This window comes from Bombina bombina, unplaced genomic scaffold (genome assembly GCF_027579735.1).
Source record: "Bombina bombina isolate aBomBom1 unplaced genomic scaffold, aBomBom1.pri scaffold_1915, whole genome shotgun sequence".
NCBI lineage: Eukaryota > Metazoa > Chordata > Amphibia > Anura > Bombinatoridae > Bombina > Bombina bombina.
In genome coordinates this window covers 5,149-25,217 of record NW_026511212.1, presented here as the reverse complement: position 1 = coordinate 25,217, position 20,069 = coordinate 5,149, and the positions used below count along the sequence as shown (strand labels likewise).

The 20,069-nt window shown below is 43.0% G+C and overlaps 1 protein-coding gene across 1 annotated transcript in view; it reads left to right on the top strand.

The window, feature by feature from the left end:
* Window positions 1-18,744, top strand: part of LOC128643652 (inosine-5'-monophosphate dehydrogenase 1-like) — a gene marked incomplete at both ends in the record, with an annotated part of 38,586 nt that extends 19,842 nt beyond the window's left edge. Inside the window, 2 exons of the mRNA XM_053696478.1 lie at window positions 13,963-14,169; window positions 18,657-18,744. Coding sequence (XP_053552453.1) covers window positions 13,963-14,169; window positions 18,657-18,744 — 295 coding nt within the window. The remainder of the gene's footprint in view (window positions 1-13,962; window positions 14,170-18,656) is intronic.
* Between the last annotated feature and the right edge of the window lie 1,325 nt (window positions 18,745-20,069).

Sequence of the window (20,069 nt, the reverse complement as noted above, 5' to 3'; positions counted from 1 at the left end):
TGTCATCACTTATTATTTAAAGGGCTTCTGTTCAGTATGCTTTGCCTTTGCGTTGTCTCAGACCTGTTTGTGAGAGTTCATGTGTATTACCTGGCTGCCTGACGTCCTTCCTGATCCCTGGCTTGTTCCTGACTCTGCTGTTTTCCTTGTTCCTGATTCCGGCTCATCTGACTTTTCGCTTTGGCTCCTGACTCGGCTTGTCTGACTACCAGCTCTGGTTTTGACTCCTGGCTTGTTATTTGACTTGTGGATTTTTATTTTTTGCACTTCTCGTCTGTCTGATTCCTGGTACCCTGACACAGGGGTTCAGATTCCTCTTATCAAACCTGTCAAGGCCAGAAAAGAGAGGCTTTTCTAGGGTGTGTGAGGGACCTCTCCGCTCTGGGGGTCATTATACTGGTGCCTCCAGCAGAGAGAGGTCTGGGATACTACTCAAACCTGTTTGTGGTTTCACTTTTCATCCAATTCTGGACCTAAAGTGTTTAAACAAATTCCTGACTGTCCCCTTGTTCAAGATGGAGACACTAAGGTCCATTCTTTCTTTAGTCCAGGAAGGACAATTTATGACCACGATAGAGCTGAAGGATGCCTACCTTCACGTCCCTATACACAAGGAACACTTCAAGTTCCTAAGATTTGCGTTCCTGGACCAGCACTTACAGTTCATTGCACTTCCATTTGGTCTGGCTACTGCTCCAAGAGTTTTTACAAAGGTTCTGGGGGCTCTGCTTGCCGTGGCCAGAACCAGAGGTATTGCAGTGGCGCCATACTTTTGGTCCAAGCACCGTCCTGTCGTCTGGCAGAGGACCATTCGAAAGCACTTCTTTCTCTTCTTCGATCTCATGGATGGAAGATAAACTTAGAAAAGAGTTCTCTTATTCCCAGTACCAGGGTGGAATTCCTGGGTACGATAATAGACCCCCATATCCATGAGGATATTTCTTACAGACCAGACACGTTACAAGCTGACTTCTAATTGTCCTAGCCAAGAGAGGTTTCTCAGAGAGAGTTATTGATACATTCAAGCTCGTAAGCCGGTCACTCACCGCATCTATTATAAGGTGTGGAGGACCTACTTATTCTGGTGTGAAGAGCGTGGATTTCCCTTTCATAAGGTCAGGATTTCCAGGATTCTCATTTCTCCAGGATGGTATGGAGAAGGGCCTTTAGGCTAGCTCTCTTAAAGGACATATTTCTGCCCTATCGGTTTTTTACTGCAGAAGAGGCTCGCTGAGCTTCCAGACGTGGAGTACTTTTGTTCAGGCTCTGACTAGAATCAGACCTGTGTTTCGATCTAGTGCTCCTCCTTGGAGTTTAAATCTTGCTCTTAAGGTTTCGCAGAGGGCTCCGTTTGAGCCTATGCAAGGCCTTGACATTAATTTACTATCTTGGAAGGTTCTCTTTTTACTTGTTATTGCCTCAGCACACAGAGTATCTGAGATGATGGCCTTGCAATGTGAGCCCCTTACTTAGTATTCCATGCAGATATGGCTGTTCTTCATACTGGGTTAGGGTTTCTTCCTTAGGTGGTTTCTGATCGCAACATCATTCAGGAGATTGTCGTTCCTTCCTTGTGTCCTAGCTCTTCTTCGAAGGAGCGGTTACTTCATAATTTGGATGTGGTTCGGTCCTTGAAGTTCTATCTTCAAGCCACTAAGGAGTTTAGACAGACGTCATCTTTGTTATCTATTCTGGGAAGTGTAAAGGGCAGAAAGCCTCGTCCGCTTCCTTGTCTTTTTGGTTGAGGAGCATTTTTCGCTTAGCATATGAAACGGCGGGACATAAGCCTCCTCAGAGAATTCAGGCTCATTCTACTAGAGCAGTGGCTTCCTCTTGGGCCTTCAAGAATGAGGCATCCATGGAGCAGATTTGTAAGGCGGCTACCTGGTCCTCCTTACATACCTTTTTCAAAATTTTACAAATTTTATGTTTTTGCTTCGGCTGAAGCATCTTTTGGGGGAGAGGTTTTGCAGGCTGTGGCACCCTCAGAATAGGGTCCGCCTCTCCTTTTTTACCCTCTCGTTTCATTCAGTGTTCTCTAGAGCTTGGGTATACGTTTCCCTCAAGTAAGGAATGAAGCTGTGGACTCTCCTCATATTAAGATGGAAAACATAATTTACTTTCCATCTCTGAGGAGAGCCCCCCGCACGTTTTTCTCCATTGTGCGGATCAAAATATTTTGTTCTTCTGGCACCATTATACCCTGATATTTCTCCTAATGTTCCTTGTTACCTCTGCAGAATGACTGGTGGATGAGGGGAGTGTGGGAGGTATTTAAGCTTTTGGCTGGGGTGTCTTTGCCTCCTCCTGGTGGCCAGGTTGAGTATTTCCCACAAGTAAGGAATGAAGCCGTGGAATTTTCTCATACAGCATCATTTGTTGTTTTTTAGGGGGGTTTTTGTTTCAATTTTTTTTAATTGCAAGATGGACCAAGAGTCTGTGCCTCCTGCTGAATGCAAGCTTTGTCTAGATAACCAAGTTGAACCCCCTTTGCCTTTTTGTTCTTATTGTATTGTGAGAACATTAATGTACAAGAGACTTTTTTTTCTAAGCCACCACTCTCTCAGGTTGATGCTGCTCAGACAATGCCGCAGCTTTCTCCTGTAACGTCCCAAGCCTTAACACATTCAGTGCCCTGCGGTTCCTCACAATCTCCTGGAGGAGTATATTTGCATGCAGAAATTGCGGCCCAGGTATCTGAGGCGTTGGCTGTCATTCCCTTGCTTCAAGGAAGATGCAAGAGAAAAATAGAATCTGATAGTAAGGTTTCTGAACCAGTCTAGGCTAACCAAGTTGCTCTTTCTCACAAGTCTGAAGAGGAAGATACTTCGGTAGCTTGTCAACCTTAAAAAAAATCTATAGATATTCTGACATTCCCTCCTCTGTGGAGGGGTTTCCTGTGCCAGACCGTGCTACAGAGATCATTGCCCAGGAATGGGAAAGACCTGGAATTCCTTTTTCACTGTCTCCGGTTTTTAGAAAGATTTCTACACTGGCTTAGATAACTACTATTCCCATTGAGGATAGTTGCTCTTTCAAGGACCCTATGGACAAGAAGCTGGAGGCTTACTTTAAAAAAAGATGTATATTCATCAGGGTCTCCAATGGCAACCGGCGGTGTGTATTGCTACCGTGACAGGTGTGGCAGCCTATTGGTTTGATGCTTTGAGTCACTTCAAGCAGAGACTCCTTTTGGAGGAGATACAAGATAGGATTAAGGCTCTTAAGTTAGCCAATTCCTTTATTACTGATGCCTCTTTGCAGGTCATCAAGTTGGGAGACAAAATATCTGGTTTTGCAATCTTGGCACGCACAGCGTCATGGCTGAAGTCTTGGTCAGCAGATGTTTTCTCTAAGTCTAAACTTTTGGCGATTCCTTACAATGGTAAGACCTTGTTTGGCAGAAATTATTTCTGATATCACAGGCGGTAAAGGATCTTTTCTGCCACAATATAAGAATAGGCCATCAGTCATTTGTAATTTCAGAGGTAAGTCTTCCCCCTCTTCTGCCAAGCAGGAACAGTTCAAACCGGATCAAGCGGGGGGGGCAGACTCTGTTTTCTCAAGCATAAATACGGGATGTTCAAGATCCGTGGGCCATGGACATAGTATCACAGGGTTACAAATTAAAATTCAAGACCGTTCCTCCCAGAGGCAGGTTCCAAATTTCAAGATTATCTGCAGACCAAATTAAAAAAGAGGCGTTCTTGAAATGTGTTCAGGACCTTTCCCTTATGGGAGTGATAGTTCCAGTACAAGAACAGGGTCTAGGGTTCTATTCCAATCTGTTTGTGGTTCCCAAAAAGGAGGGAACTTTCAGGCCTATTCTAGATCTAAAGTGTCTAAACAAGTTTCTCAGAGTGCCGTCATTCAAAATGAAAACTATCTGTTCCATTCTTCCTTTAGTGCAAGAGGGTCAGTTCATGACGACCATAAACCTGAAGGATGCATACCTCCCATGTTCCCATTCACAGGGATCATCATAAATTTCTAAGATTTGCCTTTCTAGACACACTTTCAGTTTGTGGCTTTCTTTTGGCCTTGCCACAGCTCCCAGAATTTTCTCAAAAGTCTGGGGGGCTCTTTTGGCACTGGTCTCTGGGAATTGCAGTGGCGCCTTTTCTGAACGACATTCTGGTACAGACGCCATCTTTTCAACTTTCAAAATCTCACACAGATATCTTGTTGTCTTTTCGCGCTCACGGATGATAGTTTCCCTTGTTCCGGCCCCAAGGGTGGTCTTTCTAGTAACTATTATAGATTCTTTCAATGAAGATATTCCTGACGGAAGTCAGAAAAGCAAAGATTCTTGCCTATCTCTACAGTCTGCTAAAAAGCCATCAGTGGCCCAATGTATGGAGGTAATTGGTCTGATGGTGGCTTCCATGGACATAGTTACATTTGCCCGATTCCATCTGAGAGCTCTGCAGTTATGCATGCTAAGTCAATGGAACGGGGAATATGCAGATCTGTCTCAGAAGATAGTTCTAGATCAGGCGACAAGAGACTCTCCCGTGGTAGTTGTCTCAAGAACATCTGTCTCAAGGGACATGCTTTCGAAGACCCTCATGGGTGATTGTGACCACGGACGCCGGCCTGGTGGGCTGGGTAGCAGTCTGGGAAGCATTGAAAGTGGAAGGACTTTGGCCTCAGGAGGAATCTGCTCTCCCCATAAACATTTTGGAGTTGAGAGAAATCTTCAATGCATTGATGGCTTGGCCTCAATTTGCCTTAAGCCCGATTTCTCCAACATAGGTGTGTCCGGTCCACGGCGTCATCCTTACTTGTGGGATATTCTCTTCCCCAACAGGAAATGGCAAAGAGCCCAGCAAAGCTGGTCACATGATCCCTCCTAGGCTCCGCCTACCCCAGTCATTCTCTTTGCTGTTGTACAGGCAACATCTCCACGGAGATGGCTTGGAGTTTTTTAGTGTTTAACTGTAGTTTTTATTATTCAATCAAGAGTTTGTTATTTTAAAATAGTGCTGGTATGTACTATTTACTCTGAAACAGAAAAAAGATGAAGATTTCTGTTTGTAAGAGGAAAATGATTTTAGCAACCGTTACTAAAATCCATGGCTGTTCCACACAGGACTGTTGAGAGGAATTAACTTCAGTTGGGGGAACAGTGAGCAGTCTTTTGCTGCTTGAGGTATGACACATTCTAACAAGACGATGTAATGCTGGAAGCTGTCATTTTCCCTATGGGATCCGGTAAGCCATTTTTATTCAGACAGTAAATAAGGGCTTCACAAGGGCTTATTAAGACTGTAGACATTTTCTGGGCTAAATCGATTCATATATTACACATATTTAGCCTTGAGGAATCATTTAATCTGGGTATTTTGGTAAAATAATATCGGCAGGCACTGTTTTAGACACCTTATTCTTTAGGGGCTTTCCCTAATCATAGGCAGAGCCTCATTTTCGCGCCGGTATTGCGCACTTGTTTTTGAGAGGCATGACATGCAGTCGCATGTGTGAGGAGCTCTGATACATAGAAAAGACTTTCTGAAGGCGTCATTTGGTATCGTATTCCCCTTTGGGCTTGGTTGGGTCTCAGCAAAGCAGATACCAGGGACTGTAAAGGGGTTAAAGTTAAAAACGGCTCCGGTTCCGTTATTTTAAGGGTTAAAGCTTCCAAATTTGGTGTGCAATACTTTTAAGGCTTTAAGACACTGTGGTGAAATTTTGGTGAATTTTGAACAATTCCTTCATACTTTTTCGCAATTGCAGTAATAAAGTGTGTTCAGTTTAAAATTTAAAGTGACAGTAACGGTTTTATTTTAAAACGTTTTTTGTACTTTGTTATCAAGTTTATGCCTGTTTAACATGTCTGAACTGCCAGATAGACTGTGTTCTGTATGTGGGGAAGCCAGGGTTCCTTCTCATTTTAATAAATGTGATTTATGTGACACTGAAAATGATGCCCAAGATGATTCCTCAAGTGAGGGGAGTAAGCATGGTACTGCATCATTCCCTCCTTCGTCTACACGAGTCTTGCCCACTCAGGAGGCCCCTAGTACATCTAGCGCGCCAATACTCCTTACTATGCAACAATTAACGGCTGTAATGGATAATTCTATCAAAAACATTTTAGCCAAAATGCCCACTTATCAGCGTAAGCGCGACTGCTCTGTTTTAGATACTGAAGAGCATGAGGACGCTGATGATAATGGTTCTGAAATGCCCCTACACCAGTCTGAGGGGGCCAGGGAGGTTTTGTCTGAGGGAGAAATTTCAGATTCAGGGAAAATTTCTCAACAAGCTGAACCCGATGTGATTACATTTAAATTTAAGTTGGAACATCTCCGCGCTCTGCTTAAGGAGGTATTATCCACTCTGGATGATTGTGAGAATTTGATCATCCCAGAGAAACTATGTAAAATGGACAAGTTCCTAGAGGTCCCGGGGCTCCCAGAAGCTTTTCCTATACCCAAGCGGGTGGCGGACATTGTAAATAAAGAATGGGAAAGGCCCGGTATACCTTTCGTCCCTCCCCCCATATTTAAAAAATTGTTTCCTATGGTCGACCCCAGAAAGGACTTATGGCAGACAGTCCCCAAGGTCGAGGGAGCGGTTTCTACTTTAAACAAACGCACCACTATACCCATAGAAGATAGTTGTGCTTTCAAAGATCCTATGGATAAAAAATTAGGTTTGCTTAAAAAGATGTTTGTTCAGCAGGGTTACCTTCTACAACCAATTTCATGCATTGTCCCTGTCACTACAGCCGCGTGTTTCTGGTTCGATGAGCTAGTAAAGGCGATCGATAGTGATTCTCCTCCTTATGAGGAGATTATGGACAGAATCCGTGCTCTCAAATTGGCTAATTCTTTCACCCTAGACGCCACTTTGAAATTGGCTAGGTTAGCGGCAAAGAATTCTGGGTTTGCTATTGTGGCGCGCAGAGCGCTTTGGTTGAAATCTTGGTCAGCTGATGCGTCTTCCAAGAACAAACTCCTTAACATTCCTTTCAAGGGGAAAACGCTGTTTGGCCCTGACTTGAAAGAGATTATCTCTGATATCACTGGGGGTAAGGGCCACGCCCTTCCTCAGGATAGGTCTTTCAAGGCCAAAAATAAACCTAATTTTCGTCCCTTTCGTAGAAACGGACCAGCCCCAAGTGCTACGTCCTCTAAGCAAGAGGGTAATACTTCTCAAGCCAAGCCAGCCTGGAGACCATTGCAAGGCTGGAACAAGGGAAAGCAGGCCAAGAAACCTGCCACTGCTACCAAGACAGCATGAAATGTTGGCCCCCGATCCGGGACCGGATCTGGTAGGGGGCAGACTCTCTCTCTTCGCTCAGGCTTGGGCAAGAGATGTTCTGGATCCTTGGGCACTAGAAATAGTCTCCCAAGGTTATCTTCTGGAATTCAAGGGGCTTCCCCCAAGGGGGAGGTTCCACAGGTCTCAATTGTCTTCAGACCACATAAAAAGACAGGCATTCTTACATTGTGTAGAAGACCTGTTAAAAATGGGAGTGATTCATCCTGTTCCATTAGGAGAACAAGGGATGGGGTTCTACTCCAATCTGTTCATAGTTCCCAAAAAAGAGGGAACGTTCAGACCAATCTTAGATCTCAAGATCTTAAACAAGTTTCTCAAGGTTCCATCGTTCAAAATGGAAACCATTCGAACAATTCTTCCTTCCATCCAGGAAGGTCAATTCATGACCACGGTGGATTTAAAGGATGCGTATCTACATATTCCTATCCACAAGGAATATCATCGGTTCCTAAGGTTCGCATTCCTGGACAAGCATTACCAGTTCGTGGCGCTTCCTTTCGGATTAGCCACTGCTCCAAGGATTTTCACAAAGGTACTAGGGTCCCTTCTAGCGGTGCTAAGACCAAGGGGCATTGCAGTAGTACCTTACTTGGACGACATTCTGATTCAAGCGTCGTCCCTTCCTCAAGCAAAGGCTCACACGGACATAGTCCTGGCCTTTCTCAGATCTCACGGATGGAAAGTGAACGTGGAAAAGAGTTCTCTATCTCCGTCGACAAGGGTTCCCTTCTTGGGAACAATAATAGACTCCTTAGACATGAGGATTTTTCTGACAGAGGCCAGAAAAACAAAACTTCTAAACTCTTGTCGGACACTTCATTCCGTTCCTCTTCCTTCCATAGCGCAGTGCATGGAAGTAATAGGTTTGATGGTAGCGGCAATGGACATAGTTCCTTTTGCGCGCATTCATCTAAGACCATTACAACTGTGCATGCTCAGTCAGTGGAATGGGGACTATACAGACTTGTCTCCGAAGATACAAGTAAATCAGAGGACCAGAGACTCACTCCGTTGGTGGCTGTCCCTGGACAACCTGTCACAAGGGATGACCTTCCGCAGACCAGAGTGGGTCATTGTCACGACCGACGCCAGTCTGATGGGCTGGGGATCCCTGAAAGCTCAGGGTCTTTGGTCTCGGGAAGAATCTCTTCTACCGATAAATATTCTGGAACTGAGAGCGATATTCAATGCTCTCAAGGCTTGGCCTCAGCTTGCAAAGGCCAAGTTCATACGGTTTCAATCAGACAACATGACGACTGTTGCGTACATCAACCATCAGGGGGGAACAAGGAGTTCCCTGGCGATGGAAGAAGTGACCAAAATCATTCAATGGGCGGAGACTCACTCCTGCCACCTGTCTACAATCCACATCCCAGGAGTGGAAAATTGGGAAGCGGATTTTCTGAGTCGTCAGACATTACATCCGGGGGAGTGGGAACTCCATCCGGAAATCTTTGCCCAAATTACTCAACTGTGGGGCATTCCAGACATGGATCTGATGGCCTCTCGTCAGAACTTCAAGGTTCCTTGCTACGGGTCCAGATCCAGGGATCCCAAGGCGACTCTAGTATATGCACTAGTAGCACCTTGGACCTTCAAACTAGCTTATGTATTCCCGCCGTTTCCTCTCATCCCCAGGCTGGTAGCCAGGATCCATCAGGAGAGGGCGTCGGTGATCTTGATAGCTCCTGCGTTGCCACGCAGGACTTGGTATGCAGATCTGGTGAATATGTCATCGGCTCCACCATGGAAGCTACCTTTGAGACGAGACCTTCTTGTTCAAGGTCCGTTCGAACATCCGAATCTGGTCTCACTCCAGCTGACTGCTTGGAGATTGAACGCTTGATCTTATCAAAACGAGGGTTCTCAGATTCTGTTATTGATACTCTTGTTCAGGCCAGAAAGCCTGTAACTAGAAAAATTTACCACAAAATATGGAAAAAATATATCTGTTGGTGTGAATCTAAAGGATTCCCTTGGGACAAGGTAAAGATTCCTAAGATTCTATCCTTTCTTCAAGAAGGATTGGAGAAAGGATTATCTGCAAGTTCCTTGAAGGGACAGATTTCTGCCTTGTCTGTGTTACTCCACAAAAAGCTGGCAGCTGTGCCAGATGTTCAAGCCTTTGTTCAGGCTCTGGTTAGAATTAAGCCTGTTTACAAACCTTTGACTCCCCCTTGGAGTCTCAACTTAGTTCTTTCAGTTCTTCAGGGGGTTCCGTTTGAACCCTTACATTCCGTTGATATTAAGTTATTATCTTGGAAAGTTTTGTTTTTGGTTGCAATTTCTTCTGCCACAAGAGTTTCAGAATTATCTGCTCTGCAGTGTTCTCCTCCTTATCTGGTGTTCCATGCAGATAAGGTGGTTTTACGTACTAAACCTGGTTTTCTTCCAAAAGTTGTTTCTAACAAAAACATTAACCAGGAGATAGTCGTGCCTTCTTTGTGTCCGAAACCAGTTTCGAAGAAGGAACGTTTGTTGCACAATTTGGATGTTGTTCGCGCTCTAAAATTCTATTTAGATGCTACAAAGGATTTTAGACGAACATCTTCCTTGTTTGTTGTTTATTCTGGTAAAAGGAGAGGTCAAAAAGCAACTTCTACCTCTCTCTCTTTTTGGATTAAAAGCATCGTCAGATTGGCTTACGAGACTGCCGGACGGCAGCCTCCTGAAAGAATCACAGCTCATTCCACTAGGGCTGTGGCTTCCACATGGGCCTTCAAGAACGAGGCTTCTGTTGATCAGATATGTAGTGCAGCGACTTGGTCTTCACTGCACACTTTTACCAAATTTTACAAGTTTGATACTTTTGCTTCTTCTGAGGCTATTTTTGGGAGAAAGGTTTTGCAAGCCGTGGTGCCTTCCATTTAGGTGACCTGATTTGCTCCCTCCCTTCATCCGTGTCCTAAAGCTTTGGTATTGGTTCCCACAAGTAAGGATGACGCCGTGGACCGGACACACCTATGTTGGAGAAAACAGAATTTATGTTTACCTGATAAATTACTTTCTCCAACGGTGTGTCCGGTCCACAGCCCGCCCTGGTTTTTTAATCAGGTCTGATAATTTATTTTCTTTAACTACAGTCACCACGGTATCATATGGTTTCTCCTATGCAAATATTCCTCCTTAACGTCGGTCGAATGACTGGGGTAGGCGGAGCCTAGGGAGGGATCATGTGACCAGCTTTGCTGGGCTCTTTGCCATTTCCTGTTGGGGAAGAGAATATCCCACAAGTAAGGATGACGCCGTGGACCGGATACACCGTTGGAGAAAGTAATTTATCAGGTAAACATAAATTCTGTTTTATCAGGTTCCAGTCAGACAACATAACCTCAGTGGCTTACATCAACCACCAGGGGGGAACTCCCTGAGTTCCTTAGCCATGGAGGAGGTGGATCGAATTATTCAATGGGCGGAAGCTCACCATTGCTGTCTGCCATCCACATTCCAGGAGTAGACAACTGGGAAGAGGATTTCCTGAGCAGACAGACTTTTCATCCCGGGGAGTGGGAACTCCATCCAAGGTGTTTTTTTATAGGTTAACCATCAAATGGGGGGTAGCGGATTTGGATCTGATGGCGTCTCGACAGAACGCCAGGCTTCCAAAGTCGAGGGATCCTCAGGCCTTTCTGATAGATGCTCTGGCAGTTCCTTGGAGCTTCAGGTTGGCATACCTTTTTCCTCAGTTTGCTCTCCTTCCATGAGTCATTGCTCGCATCAAGCAGGAGAGGGCGTCAGTGATTCTAATAGCTCCTGCGTGGCCTCGCAGGATCTGGTATGCAGACCTAGTGGAAATGTCATCTCTACCACGGTGGAGACTTCCTCTGAGGAAGGACCTTCTACTTCAGGGTCCTTTTCTTCATCCAAACCTCGTTTCTCTGAAGCTGACTGCTTGGAGATTGAACGCTTAATTTTATCTAAGCGTGGATTTTCATTTTCGGACATTCAGACCATGAATCGGGCTCGTAAGCATGTTAACAGAAAGATTTACCACAAGATATGGCGTAAATATCTTCATTGTTGTGATTCCAAGGGATACTCTTGGAGTTGGGTCAGGATTCCAATAATTTTATATTTTCTCCAGGAAGGTCTGGAGGAAGGGTCAGACTTCTGCCCTATCTATTTTTCTGCACAAGAGTCTGGCGGATATGCCAGATGTGCAATCATTTTGTCAGGCTTTGGTCAAAATTAGGCCTGTTAAAATCTGTTGCTCCTCCGTGGAGCCTTAATCTTGTTCTTAAAGTTTTGCAACAGGCTCCGTTTGAGCCAATGCATTCCATAGATATTACGTTGTAATCTTGGAAGGTTTTGTTTCTTACAGCTATCTCTTCTGCTCGGAGAGTTTCTGAACTTCAGCTTTGCAGTGTGATGCTCCTTATCTTATATTTCTTGCAGATAAGGCAGTTCTTCGTACCAAAGTTTGGTTTTCTTCCAAAGGTTGTGTTGGATAGCAATATTAATCAAGAGATTGTTGTTCTTTCTGTGTGTCCTAATCCTTCTTCTCATAAGGATCGTCTGTTACACAACCTGAATGTTGTGCGTGCTTTTAAATTTTATTTGCAGGCGACTAAGGATTTTCGATAATCTTCTGCATTGTTTGTTTACGTTTACCAGAAAAACAAAGGTCAGAAAGCTACTGCTACTTCTCTTTCCCTCTGGTTGAGAAGTTTTATTCGTTTGGCATATGAGACTGCTGGTCAGCAGTCTCCTGAGAGAATCACAGCTCATTTTACTAGGGCGGTTTCTTCTTGGGCTTTCAAGAATGAAGCTTCTGTTGAGAAGATGTACAAGGCTGCTACTTGGTCCTCATTGCATACTTTTTCCAAATTTTGATACTTTTGCCTCGGCTGAGGCTTCTTTTGGGAGAGGTTCTGCAAGCAGTGGTGCCTTCTGTTTAGGTCTACCTCTCTAGTGGACTCACCGTATCTTAGGAAAGAAAACAAAATTTATGCTTACCTGATACAATTTTCTTCATTTCCGCATATGGAGTCCACGGCCCCACCCTGTATTTTATAGAGGTGTGTGTTTTTTTTGTTTTGTTTTTTTTTACTTACCCTCAGGCACCTTTACACCTTGTTTTTCCTTTTCTCCATTTTCCTTTGGTCGAATGACTAGGGATTGTGAGAATGGAAGGGATACTTAACAGCTTTGCTGTGGTGCTCTTTGCTGCCTCCTGCTGGCCAGAAGTGATATTCCCAACAGTAATTGAGGACGCTGTGGACTCACCATATCTTCGGAAAGGAAGAAATTGATCAGGTAAGCATAAATTTAGTTTTTTTTTTTTTTTTTTGTAGCTTTGTAAAATGTGGCAATAACGATCTTTGGTCTCTTTTTTTTTAAAACCACTTTGTCAATGGCCTTCTCCACTAGAAGATGTCTTCTATACAATTAATTTATTTAGAGTTCCAACTTTTCATTTGGCAGCTAGTTAAAATGTGACGGCTGAGTCTTTGCTCTACAGTCCTGTCCCTGCACGGCTACAAAAGCTCCATAACTTCCAGTATTAATTAGACGGAACTGTTTGGCTTTTGAGCTCTATGAAAACATGCAGACATCTTACTCATAATTGGGCATTGGTTTCTTCTGCATCTATAGGTTCAAGGAGCCTTTTACAAAGCAAAGTGTCTCGCAATAGTATTGCAGCGTACTACTAATTTGCAATCCCTTTGATCAACTTCTCCTTGTAATAGATAAAACCTTCCTAGAAGTCGCCAGACTCCTCTTGCTGAATAAGTATCCTCCCTTTTCCCCTTGTGTTAGCATAATGTACAGTCCAGCTAAGACCTATTTAAAAAGAGAAGGAAGAAAAGTTTTGGCTCAAACACCTCAAACTAGGAATCCACAATAAAGTGGCCTAGTGGCACCTTCACATGATGTTGCTATGAATAGGTTTATGGCAAGTATACATTGTTCTCAAAGTATTGATGTATTCATAATTATAGGACAAGAGCCTAATCGCAACTATTCCCTTTTCCCCTGATTTGCTCCAAATGTTTATTGGCACCAAGTTGGTAGGCATGCTCTATACTTGCCAGTCTGCACTTTTGTTACAGCGACTTGCATGTGGTACTGAAGAAAACATATGCTGCAGTTTTGAATTATGAAGAAGTGTTTTTATAGGATGTACACATAACATGTCTGATGGGAGGTTAAAACCTGTTCCTGGAATAATATATTGGTGTTTGGCTGATCACCCTACAAATTCAGGATGGCTGTCTCTTTTTTTTCCACCTTTCAACAAAAGTTTGTCCGTTCATACTGCAGTGGATTCTACTCCTTTTTATCACTTTTTTTTTTTTTTTTTAAATATTGAAGCCTGGCTCCTCACAGCACATATTGGTCGAAATGCTGTCTTCAGTGATAAAATAACTACCAATAATACTTCAAATAAATCATCGTTTTGACTCATTTCGGAAGTGTATTAAAATATGGAAGAATTGTTTTTTGTTTGTTTTTATGTGACATTCAGAATGTGTTGCACGTTGCCCTGGAGTCGTGTTGGTATACAAATCGTATTCTCTCGTAGTTGCCTATGGATAAATTCCCTGACCACCTTTTTTTTTTTTTTTTTTTCTCTCGTTTTGTTTTTTTGTGTTGTTTTTTGGGGCAAAGTTTTTGAGAAGAGTTGTATGTATTTAACTTTGGTCCCTAATGTTTCCTGTTAATCTGCAGAAGTTTGAACAAGGCTTTATTACTGATCCTGTGGTTATGAGCCCAAATCACACAGTGGGTGACGTCTTTGAAGCGAAGACCCGTCATGGATTTTCAGGTATTCCAGTAACTGAAACTGGAAAGATGGGGAGCAAGCTGGTTGGCATTGTCACATCAAGGGACATCGACTTCTTGACAGAAAAAGACTACATCACCTATCTGAGTGAGGTACCCTATCCCCAACTTGTGATTATAGAGAATTCAACTGTTCCCTATTAGAATTTGTGCAAATAAATACCAATTAGTTTTAGCTTTAAAACCCTTCAAATAAATGTGTATTTATTGCTAATTATTTAAAAAGATGTATGTTGTGGAGAATTATACATGCAGGTCACAATACATGACACTGAGTTTATAAATTTAGCAAGATTATTGTAGACGAGAGGAATTGTCTACAATAATATTAATCTGTACAGACTATTAGTTTGGAGTTTTAACATGGCAGAATCTCTATAGACCTGTCGCACGGATCTCTATAGACCTGTCGCACGGATCTCTATAGACGTGTCGCACGTGGGGAGGGGGGATGATCTCTATAGACCTGTCGCACGGATCTCTATAGACCTGTCGCACACGGGGGAGGGATCTCTATAGACCTGTCGCACAGGGGCAGGATCTCTATAGACCTGTCGCACACGGGGAGGGGGGAGGGATCTCTATAGACCTGTCACACAGGGGCAGGATCTCTATAGACCTGTCACACAGGGGCAGGATCTCTATAGACCTGTCACACAGGGGCAGGATCTCTATAGACCTGTCACACAGGGGCAGGATCTCTATAGACCTGTCACACAGGGGCAGGATCTCTATAGACCTGTCACACAGGGGCAGGATCTCTATAGACCTGTCACACAGGGGCAGGATCTCTATAGACCTGTCACACAGGGGCAGGATCTCTATAGACCTGTCACACAGGGGCAGGATCTCTATAGACCTGTCGCACGGATCGCTATAGACCTGTCGCACACGGGGAGTGGGCAGGATCTCTATAGACCTGTCGCACGGATCGCTATAGACCTGTCACACACGGGGAGTGGGGAGGATCTCTATAGACCTGTCGCACAGGGGCAGGATCTCTATAGACCTGTCGCACACGGGGAGGGGGGAGGATCTCTATAGACCTGGTTCAGCACCCTGGATAGCACTTGCTGATTGGTGGCTACATTTACACACCTAAAGCAAGCACTACCCAGGTGCTGAACCTAAAATGGGCTGGCTCCTAAGCTTTCATTCCTGCTTTTCAAAGAAATATACTAAGAGAAGATGGAACATTGATAATAGAAGTACATTTGAAAGTTGATTAAAAGTCCTGCTCTATCCAAATCATAAAAGAAAAAAAATTGGGTTTAGTATCCTTTTTAAATACATTTTTTTTTTCTCATTTGCCTTTTTACCTCCCTGACTGATAATTTGCAGTAACTCCCCCCCCAGTGCAACTTATGACACATTATTGCAACTATTAATAACAAATCTCTTATTTACTTGGGCAACTCGTACAATTGTCCCTTAATATTAAAACTATGTTGTAGTGCTATTCCCCAAGGCAGAACATACAGTGATCTGAGATGTCATCGCAGAAAATGCAGCATGTCTGCAGAAAGAACAAGGCACATGCAGGAACTGTTAGTGCTTGAACTTTGTAGTGCTGCTCCACGTTAGACAGTTCTCTTCAAACAGAGCTGTGCTGTGGTTGCAGTGTGTAAGTTTTCCTTAACACAGTGCATCCAGAGCAAAGTGCTGTTTGAAGTGAGTTGTCAAATATGCAATAGCGCTGCAAAGCAGCAGCACATTGCTTTTTGACTGGCTCTCAGAGATTTTTTCATACCTGCCCCCTAGCCTTTTCCAGTCTGCAAAGCTGTTTATTCTGAATGTAAGACGTTAGTATGATCATTGCATCTTTTTTAATACATTTCTATGTTAGACCAAGAGAAAAGGAAACAGATTTATTCAAGAGACATTTTAAAATGTCTTTTTTTTGTATGCAGCTAATTTGCAATGCAATTATTTATAAAGCATTAAAAATTGCTTTATTCTTCAGTTAACCAACACATTGCAGTTGAACTGGTGCATTAGTGTAGCTGTCTAATTTTAAAATTGTATTTTATTTAAAAATGACCTGCAGAAAATTTTTCACTAAAAAACTCATTGCAGAAAGTGAAGAAAAGTTCTGCCTCTGGGGTGCTATTGAATTGCATTGGCAAGGTGACCTTATTTTACTGACAGGGCCTTATCAGTTTGGGAGCAGTGTCTAGTATGTGACAAAACGCCAGCAAGCTTCATTCATGGTTGTAAAATCACCATTAAATACAGTAGTAGTGTACAATGCACCAATTCACAATAAAAGCCAATGAGCAGTATATTGCTTCTGTTTCCCTGCCCTCTGTATCATGTGACGGCCATTAGCCAATATACGTATACACTGTGACCTCTTGCACATCATGTGACAGCCTTTAGCCAATATACGTATACACTGTGACCCCTTGCACATCATGTGACAGCCTTTAGCCAATGTACGTATACACTGTGACCTCTTGCACATCATGTGACAGCCTTTAGCCAATGTATGTATACACTGTGACCTCTTGCACATCATGTGACATCCTTTAGCCAATGTACGTATACACTGTGACCTCTTGCACATCATGTGACAGCCATTAGCCAATATACGTATACACTGTGCCCTCTTGCACATCATGTGACAGCCATTATCCAATATACGTATACACTGTGCCCTCTTGCACATCATGTGACAGCCTTTAACTAGTATACGTATACACTGTGCCCTCTTGCACATCATGTGACAGCCTTTAACTAGTATACGTATACACTGGGACCTCTTGCACATCATGTGACAGCCTTTAGCCAATATACGTATACACTGGGACCTCTTGCACATCATGTGACAGCCTTTAACTAATATACGTATACACTGTGACCTCTTGCACATCATGTGACAGCCTTTAGCCAATGTACGTATACACTGTGACCTCTTGCACATCATGTGACAGCCTTTAGCCAATATACGTATACACTGTGACCTCTTGCACATCATGTGACAGCCTTTAGCCAATATACGTATACACTGTGACCTCTTGCACATCATGTGACAGCCTTTAGGTAATATACGTATACACTGTGACCTCTTGCACATCATGTGACAGCCATTAGCCAATATACGTATACACTGTGACCTCTTGCACATCATGTGACAGCCTTTAGCCAATATACGTATACACTGTGACCTCTTGCACATCATGTGACAGCCTTTAGGTAATATACGTATACACTGTGACCTCTTGCACATCATGTGACAGCCATTAGCCAATATACGTATACACTGTGACCTCTTGCACATCATGTGACAGCCTTTAGCCAATATACGTATACACTGTGACCTCTTGCACATCATGTGACAGCCTTTAACTAATATACGTATACACTGGGACCTCTTGCACATCATGTGACAGCCTTTAGCCAATATACGTATACACTGGGACCTCTTGCACATCATGTGACAGCCTTTAGCCAATGTACGGATACACTGACCTCTTGCACATCATGTGACAGCCTTTAGCCAATATACGTATACACTGTGCCCTCTTGCACATCATGTGACAGCCTTTAACTAATATACGTATACACTGTGACCTCTTGCACATCATGTGACAGCCTTTAGCCAATGTACGTATACACTGTGACCTCTTGCACATCATGTGACAGCCTTTAGCCAATATACGTATACACTGTGACCTCTTGCACATCATGTGACAGCCTTTAGCCAATATACGTATACACTGTGACCTCTTGCACATCATGTGACAGCCTTTAGGTAATATACGTATACACTGTGAGCTCTTGCACATCATGTGACAGCCTTTAGGTAATATACGTATACACTGTGACCTCTTGCACATCATGTGACAGCCATTAGCCAATATACGTATACACTGTGACCTCTTGCACATCATGTGACAGCCTTTAGCCAATATACGTATACACTGTGACCTCTTGCACATCATGTGACAGCCTTTAACTAATATACGTATACACTGTGACCTCTTGCACATCATGTGACAGCCTTTAGGTAATATACGTATACACTGTGACCTCTTGCACATCATGTGACAGCCTTTAGCCAATATACGTTTACACTGACCTCTTGCACATGCTCAGTAGGAGCATGTGCCTCAAAGTGTGCATTTAAAAAGATTGAGCACAAATTTATAATGGAATTTATATTGAAAGTATTTAATCAGAAGTAGATTCTTTCTCAGCTCTATCGGCTGTGACGTCTTATAGCTTGAGATGCTTACGGAGAGTCTATACCAGGTACATGATGGGATCAGCGTTACGGTAGGAGCCTGTCTGTGCTTTCAACCTGCTTGCTTGTTTTTCCGTTAGCCTCTACTACAGATCTTTACACTTTCCTATGATTTTGCTGAAATTGAGTCTGAGCAGTGTGATCTCAATATAAGGGGAGTAAAGGACTGGATTTATCTTTTCTCAGAAGTTTGAGGCTACGGCATCAGAAGTGACATAATGCTTCATTCTGTCACAGTGAGACCAGCTATTAGTGGGAAAAATCTAATTTAAACCTTTTTTGCTGTCTTCTCTATTTATTGTTATTTTAAATCCTTTTTTTTTTTTTCTTTCAGGTTATGACCAAGCGAGAGGATCTGGTTGTTGCTCCTGCAGGTGTAACTCTTAAAGAAGCCAATGAAATTCTACAGCGCAGTAAGAAAGGTGCGGAGTGTTCCATTTAGAGGACATTTATAAAGAGATGTTTTCTCCAACATTGGTGTGTCCGGTCCACGGCGTCATCCTTACTTGTGGGATATTCTCTTCCCCAACAGGAAATGGCAAAGAGTCCCAGCAAAGCTGGTCACATGATCCCTCCTAGGCTCCGCCCACCCCAGTCATTCTCTTTGCCGTTGCACAGGCAACATCTCCACGGAGATGGTTGAGAGTTTTTTGGTGTTTAAATGTAGTTTTTTATTCTTCTATCAAGTGTTTGTTATTTTAAAATAGTGCTGGTATGTACTATTTACTCTGAAACAGAAAAGGATGAAGATTTCTGTTTGTGAGAGGAAGATGATTTTAGCAGACAGTAACTAAAATCGATTGCTGTTTCCACATAGGACTGTTGAGATGAAGTAACTTCAGTTGGGGGAAACAGTTAGCAGACTTTTCTGCTTAAGGTATGACTAGCCATATTTCTAACAAGACTGTGTAATGCTGGAAGGCTGTCATTTCCCCTCATGGGGACCGGTAAGCCATTTTCTTAGTCAAACAAACAGAATAAAGGGCTTATTATGGGCTAAAAAACTGGTAGACATTTTTATGGGCTAAATCGATTGCTTTATTTGTGCATATTATTCAGATTTAGGCTAACAATTGGCATTTATAATCTTGAGGAACGCTTATAAAACGGCAGGCACTGTATTGGACACCTTTTTCAGTCAGGGGGCCTTTCTAGTCATAGACTGAGCCTCATTTTCGCGCCATTAATGCGCAGTTGTTTTTTTGAGAGCAGGGCATGCAGATGCATGTGTGAGGATCTAAGAATCTCTGAAAAAGCTTTTTGAAGGCGTCATTTGGTATCGTATTCCCCTCAGGGCTTGGTTGGGTCTTAGCAAAGACTATATCTGGGACTGTATAGGGGTTAAATTGAAAAACGGCTCCGGTTCCGTTAATTTAAGGGTTAAGCTCTGAAATTTGGTGTGCAATACTTTTAAGGCTTTAAGACACTGTGGTGAAATTTTGGTAATTTTTGAACAATTCCTTCATACTTTTTCACATATTCAGTAATAAAGTGTTTTCTGTTTGAAATTTAAAGTGACAGTAACGGTTTTATTTTAAAACTTTTTTTGTGCTTTGTTGACAAGTTTAAGCCTGTTTAACATGTCTGTACCTTCAGATAAGCTATGTTCTATATGTATGAAAGCAAATATGTCTCCCCATTTAAATTTATGTGATAATTGTGCCATAGCGTCCAAACAAAGTAAGGACAGTACTGCCACAGATAATGATATTGCCCAAGATGATTCCTCAAATGAGGGGAGTAAACA